The following is a 6719-nucleotide window of genomic DNA, read 5'->3' as shown; positions in this document are numbered from 1 at the left end:
AGTCAGCTGTTTAGACGATGCTTATAGCGGCTGGGTGGGCGCCAGGTCTTTTTCTACTCCGCAGACGACCGTTTCGAAACTGCAATGCTTCACTCACGGCCGCTAATATGTTAATATGCATAGTTACAACTATGTAAATTAACATAGTAGCGGGCACGAGTGAAGTATCGCAGTAACTATACTTCACAGGAACGCCCGCAGTTAAGGTTATGAGCGTTGCTATGTAAGCAAAGCACATAATTATTATTATTATTTTTTTATTGTATTTATAAAGCGCCAACATATTACACAGCACTGCACAATAGATAAATGGGTTAACATACAAGGTAGGACATACAGGAGACTCACAACAAAACAAGATCATGCAAATGATTTAATATCAGTACAGTGGCATAGGTCAAAATAGAGACTGTTCTAGTCCACAAGAGGGGTGATTGACAGTAAGATTGCATAATCAAGCTGGATACATTAGGGAGGAGGGCCCTGCCAGAGATTTACAATCTAAAGGATTAAGGAAGGCACGCCCCTTACATAAGGATTAAGAAAGGCACGCCCCTTACATAGCAGCAAGAGCTGCTATGTAAGGGAGGCAAAGTGTGTTCTCCTTCACATTAAAGAACATCTATACTAAGAGTGATATGGACACTGCCATATTTATTTCCTTTTAAGGAATACCAGTTGCCTGGCAGTCCTGCTGATCCTCTGTCTCTAATACTTTTAGCCATATACCTTGAACAAGCATGCAGCAGATCAGGTGTTTCTGACATTATTGTCAGATCTGACAAGATTAGCAGAATACTTGTTTCTGGTCTGATTAAGACACTACTGCAGCTAAAGAGACCCGCAGGGCTGCCAGGCAACCAGTATTGTTTAAAAGGAAATAAATAAGGCAGCCTCCAAATACCTTTCATTTCAGTTGTCCTTTAAGCTGCTCTGCTTAGCAGTGCAGCTTGATGAATCAGGCCCTAGGAGAGCAAATAGCAGGCAGGGGCTGCTAATAAAACGCAACTGATCAATGAATCATCAGCAAGTGGGGCCTTCTCTATAAAAGGTGGTTTTCCTGGTTTAGAGAATTCTGGTGTATGTTACAGCAAAACCAATGAAGAAAGACAATGTTTTTGATCTTAGAGGATAAATTGTTGCTGCTTATCAATCTAGAAAGGGTAAAATAATAATAATAATAATCTGAAAAGACTATTCCCAAACAATTTACTGCCCATTATTCTACAATGAGAAAAGTTATTCTTATTTATTATAAGAGGAAAACAATTAAAGACAGTTGACAATCTTTACAGTAGTGAATGTCTCAGATAATTCACTCTAAGATGCCATACTCAGAGAAATTGCAAAAATCCCAAGAGCTTCAACTTAAATACTACAGACCTTCTTTAGCATCTGAATCCCAAAGCCCCAAAAAAGGAAAGATCAAATAGGATCTAGAGGTCTAGAGGACCTTATTTAGCATGTTCAATGTTAAAATTCATGACAGTACAACACAAAGATAAGTTATAAGTATCACACATTTGGTTTGCCAGAAAAAAAGCTTCCTAAGTTTCATGTCAGTAGTTCTGGAACAAGGTCTTTTGGACAAAGAGGAGATGTTTGTTCATAATAAGCAGTTCCATGTTTGACAAAAACCCAACACAGCCCATACAAGCAAGTACAAGCATCTCATACAAAGTCTTTAGCATGTTGGTGAATGGGTTATTATTTTGGCTTATTTATCAGCCTCGGGACCTGTGCACTGTGCAGTCTTTGAGTTGGTCATGATTTCCGCTATATACCAATATGGTACATTCATATGAAGGTGGTGCTTACAGCAGGCACAGAAATTCCATGACAGTCACATAATGTCAGCTCTGTTTATTCCACGGCTGAGAACATTTGGTGCAAACTTCAGGGATGTTGGCGTTGGAGATTTTGGATTTAGTAGGTAAGAATGTAACAGTATTAAGCAAAATGAGGACCAGTGTTGTTAGTCTTATTCTTCATGGAAAGTTTTTCTTAACAATTCTAGGCAACCAGGACTTTATTATGTGAGAACAGCACTGACATGGGACAGCAGAAAACAGCCGTCCTACACAGTTCCTTCACTATTGTACACAGGTTCCCTATCAGTAATAAAGACACACATAGGGTATGAAGGACAGCAGAGAGGGTGAGGAAAGTCACTTGAGGAGGAAGAATTTCTGCTGCTGTGGCTAGATAAATAGAAAGATCAATATTAAAAAAAAACTCTACCACCATCTTAGGTTTGTTTAGCCTTGCCCCATAAAGTCGCGCCGCAACGCACCACTGTGAATGTAGCCTTAATGTGCCATTCTGCTTAGTTAGCATTGGAGTAATAATGTCCCAGCACTAGGAAACATAATCAACTATTTCCCCACACTAACTGGCCTATAAAGTATACACTGATAGGCTAGATGAAGTCAGGGGACAGCTAGATTCAACAGGAGAGCAGAAGCCAGAAACACACATTCGTAATAGTAGAGTATGCGCTCCAAGGGTTGCTGAAATGCATAAGCTGGACGGACAATGTACCGGAAGTAGTATTCTCTGTAAGCTGGAAGTAGACCATACAGTCCAGTTGCGGCTGGCTTGAATAGAGTAAAAAACTGTAAACGGCACTTTTTATTTTGTAATAAATGGAGGAGGTTTGCCTGCCTGCTCTCAATACCCCTAATGATGGCAGGCAACTGAATATACTTTATATTAACTATTCTACCACCTCCAAGTGGGAGGGGAGCTTACCAAATTGGTCCTAAAAGCGGGTTTTAGGACCTTTGATGTGAGTAGCATGTACTGTTTGTAATGCATGGAAGATTATTTAAATAGACAACATATCGCTTTTATGCCATTGAAGTGTCCTCCCCATTAATTTTGTTCATGGCTTGTTCTTAGTGCTTACAGATGGTAACTGAGAGGAGAAAGGGACAACAATCACAAGTGGAAGCATCTCCTAAAGGATTATTTTTTTTATTTTTGTGTATATATGATTTTACCAGAGCCACACTTCTACAGTTACAATCTGATTGACCAAATTGGGATATAATATTTCTGGTTGCAGCTAAAGACCTACTCTGACTGGTGAATAGAATCAATAAGGCACCCCTGCTCCCAGTGTGTTTCAAGTGCAAGTTTATGCCTCTGTTTGGATTATACTTGAATAAATAGAGAGGCAAGAGGCAAGCTGCAATGCTCTTCTGGCAATAATGGCAAGGAGGAGAGAACACAAACTAGCTTGCTCCTTGAGGATTTTTCCTCAGTCCATTTATAAATTATTAGAAGGACAATATGGAGTGGATTGCACTTAGTACTTCTGGATGCCATCTAAAAAGAAAGTTTCATCATGTGGCGAAGGTGTCTGGACTATTCTGTACCTTCTGGATTACCACAGTAGTACGCAAGATATGATTTGCTTGCCATTTTTAGGTAGTGTAGATTTTGTTATAGACTCAAACTGCATTTTTGCTTGCCTTGTTGTCAAAGCAACTTAATAAAATTCCTTTAAACAAGACGTCCCTTTGTACACTCAATGCTGACCACATTCTCAGTTTAACAGCACTTGCCATGACAGACCACTTTGGCACTGTTCTCTTTTAGGATTGAATGATGGAGAGGGTGGGGTTGCTGTTTCTCTCTGGCACTTGATTTAGTTAAAGTGTACCTATATGGAAAAAAGTGACCCTATAGGGTGCTCACCTCAGGAGAGGTAAGCATCCTGATCCCGGAGAGGCTTCCCCCCTCCTCCTCCACCAGCCTGTTCCATTGCTAAGACTCCCCCCAAAATATTGCTGGTCACCGCTTGATGACAACACATGCATGCACAGTAGCATGAACCCACTTGGGCTGCTGCAACAAAAAGCTGAGCCCAATCAGGTCCATGCTGTTGCACATGCGTGAGCAGTCTGTGCCTGTGCAGCAGCATGGACCTGATCCGGCTCAGCTTTTTCTGCCAGAGCGAGCCCAAGCAGGTGCATGCTAACGTGCAGGCGCAGTGCAGTCATGCCTTAGGGGTCTCATCACTGGATCGACTTGGCTGAGGAGGACAAAAGAAGCCTCTCCAGGATCCAGCAGCTCCCCTTCCCAAGGTAAGTATTTCAAATTGGAAGTATTTATATAACGCTGTCATATTATGCAGCCCTGTACAGAGTATTTTGTCTTGTCATTAACTGTCCCTCAGAGGGGCTCACTATCTAGTCCCTACCATAGTCATATGCCTATATCGTGCAGTGTATGTATCATAGTCTAGGGCCAATTTAGGGGGAAGTCAATTAACTTAGCTGTATGTTTTTGGGATGTGGGAGGACATTGGAGTGCCCAGAGGTAACCAATGCAGACATGGAGAGAACATACAAAATCCTTGCAGATGTTCACCTGGCTGGGATTCAAACTGGGGACCCCCAGCTGCAAGGCGAGAGCACTAACCACTGCACCACCGAACTGCCCAATTATTTGCATCACTTTGGCCATCCTAATTGTGATATCTAACCAATTGATAATCTTCCAGTCTATTTTAAATATTTGATTGTATTATTGGTACCAGTAGTACATTTTTATTGATTAGGAGGAGGGAGTAGGGGATGGGTGGAGGGGAATTAATGCAAATGGGGTATCAACAGCTGCAATTTTTCATACTGCACTCAACAGTTAAAAGGGAAACGGGCAACAGTTAAATTAAATGAAACATATTTTTGTGTTATCTGGAATCTATTTGAAATTAAGTGCTATAATCGATCATTAAAAGACCTGAGCCACTATTGACCTGCTTATGGCTACACAGAGATTTATAGCCAGATGACAGGTCCTAGTCCTAGGTTAAAAATAAAAAAAAATAAAAAAATATCTGCTTACCTGGGGTTTCCTCAAGCCCCTGGCAGCCTATTTGTCCCCCGCTGCAGCTCTGGCCGTGTTGTTTGCAGTTGCGCTTCCGTAGCTGGCGCAGTATTTCTGTAGGCTACCTGGTGAGGTCGGAATCTGCAACGGAGGGGGCCCCGGGACACCAGCTGGGAGCGGAGCTGCGGTGAGGGATAGATAGATTTAAGTTAAAGAAAGATACTAGCATGAAGATGAAATCCACTGAAAGCTGCTTTGATAATCCTTTAAAACACCAGGGGCTTGATTTACTATGCGGTGCTAACCTACTTAGATCGCGCGCTAAGTCCTATGTGCACGCTAAGTCCCATAGGCTTTAATAGGCACTTTGCGCGGAGCGCCCTGCGCTCTGTGCAGTGCGCGCGAAAAGTTTTACACGCATAAAGTTTTGCGTGCGTAACGTTTTGTGCACGAAAAGCTTGTTTAGACGTGCTAAGGGGGTTTTCACAGGCGTGCTAACAGTAAGCACCGCTTTGTGAATCAAGCCCCAAGTGTTCTTCAAATTGAACTGACCTTCAGTGTAACCCAGAAATTGTAGAAGCAAGACAACTGGGTTTCTGTAGTTTGCATATGAAACACAGGTTATAGTTGAAACATTTCAATGAATTGGACAAAAGAAATCGATTGAAACAAAAGAAGATGATGCATGAATGATATAAGCACTGTAGCATGACAATATTTCCATTCATTTCATAGCCATTTTCTTTTTGAGAAAAGGAAAAAGGCTTCCTTAACTTCCTTGTTACGTAGGCTGTAAATAAAAGGATTGACAAGAGGAGTAAGGACAGCATAGAACAAGGCCATAACTTTATTCAAGGACCCCTCACTTGCTGTGGGCTTTATGTACATAGCAAACATTGTAGAATAGAATGTGGTGACCACTAATAAATGTGAAACACAAGTAGATGCTGCTTTCCGTTTTCCTGTGGTAGACGGGATCTTTAAAATAGTTTTCAGGATATACCCATAAGACATTGTGGTTAAAAGAACTGAGCAAAGGATAACAGTGGATGCACAGACAATGACAGTGAGCTCTTGAAAATAAGGGTTAGAACATGACAGTTTTAGCAAAGGAGCTGATTCACAGAAGAAGTGGTTAATTACATTGGCATTGCAGAACTGCAGCTGAGTTACTTTGAAAATTGGAAAAAAAGTGGTCAGGAATCCCAACACCCATGAGGCAGCAGCCAGCATAAAGCAGATATTGTGACTCATGATGCTTGCATACCGTAGAGGAAAACATACTGCCACGTATCGGTCAAATGACATAACCGCGAGAAGAATTGTCTCTGTGGCACCCAGGAATGTAAAGAAGAAGAGCTGGGTGAAGCACCCAGCAAAGGAAATCGTTTTTCTGTTCCTTGGGATATCAGTTATTATTTTGGGAACAGTCACAGAAATGTAACTTAATTCCAGAAAAGATAAGTTGCCAAGAAAGAAGTACATAGGTTTATGGAGTTTCCGTACAAATCGAATTATGGTGATAAGATATATATTTACGGTTATTGTAATGATATACAGTATCAAGAAAAATACCAGCAAAATATTCTGATACCCCAAGAGATTGGAGAATCCAAGAATAATGAATTCTTTGACATTAGTCTGATTTTCCATTGGTTTATTTTTCTGGTGAATTAAAAAACAAAACAAAACATAAGTTTAATTGCAAACGCATAATAATGTAACTGAAAAAATACAGGAATTGCGTGCCTCATAGAAGTTAATTATTTAACTCTTCTCCTGAGTTACGTATGTCATAGGAGTAGTTTTCACCCCGGGCCCATGTGCAATTTACTCTATCTCCTGAGTTTCCATCTGGGTGATATTTTCATACCTTGTCAATA

At 40.9% G+C, this 6719-nt stretch overlaps 1 protein-coding gene across 1 annotated transcript; it reads right to left on the bottom strand.

Annotated features, from left to right (window-relative positions):
• Positions 1–3330: 3330 nt before the first annotated feature.
• LOC137554446 (olfactory receptor 6B1-like) lies at positions 3331–6489 on the bottom strand. Its single transcript, XM_068271504.1, has 2 exons — positions 5598–6489; positions 3331–3350 (listed from the first exon to the last, which is right to left on the bottom strand). The coding sequence occupies exons 1-2, from the start codon at positions 6487–6489 to the stop codon at positions 3331–3333; spliced, it is 912 nt and encodes a 303-aa protein (XP_068127605.1).
• Positions 6490–6719: the final 230 nt, after the last annotated feature.

This window comes from Hyperolius riggenbachi, chromosome 1, assembly GCF_040937935.1.
Source record: "Hyperolius riggenbachi isolate aHypRig1 chromosome 1, aHypRig1.pri, whole genome shotgun sequence".
In the NCBI taxonomy this organism is placed as follows: Eukaryota; Metazoa; Chordata; class Amphibia; order Anura; family Hyperoliidae; genus Hyperolius; species Hyperolius riggenbachi.
The sequence above is the reverse complement of the archived record's forward strand: the minus strand, read 5'-3'. Positions and strand labels throughout refer to the sequence as shown.

Excerpts from the sequence above, each read along its gene's own strand:
- LOC137554446 (XM_068271504.1), bottom strand. The coding sequence starts at position 6,489 with ATGGAAAATCAGACTAATGTCAAAGAATTCATTATTCTTGGATTCTCC. Across the intron at positions 3,351-5,597 it reads CAAGGAAGTTAAGGAAGCCT|TGATGAAACTTTCTTTTTAG; the intron begins TTTTCCTTTTCT and ends ACCTTCGCCACA.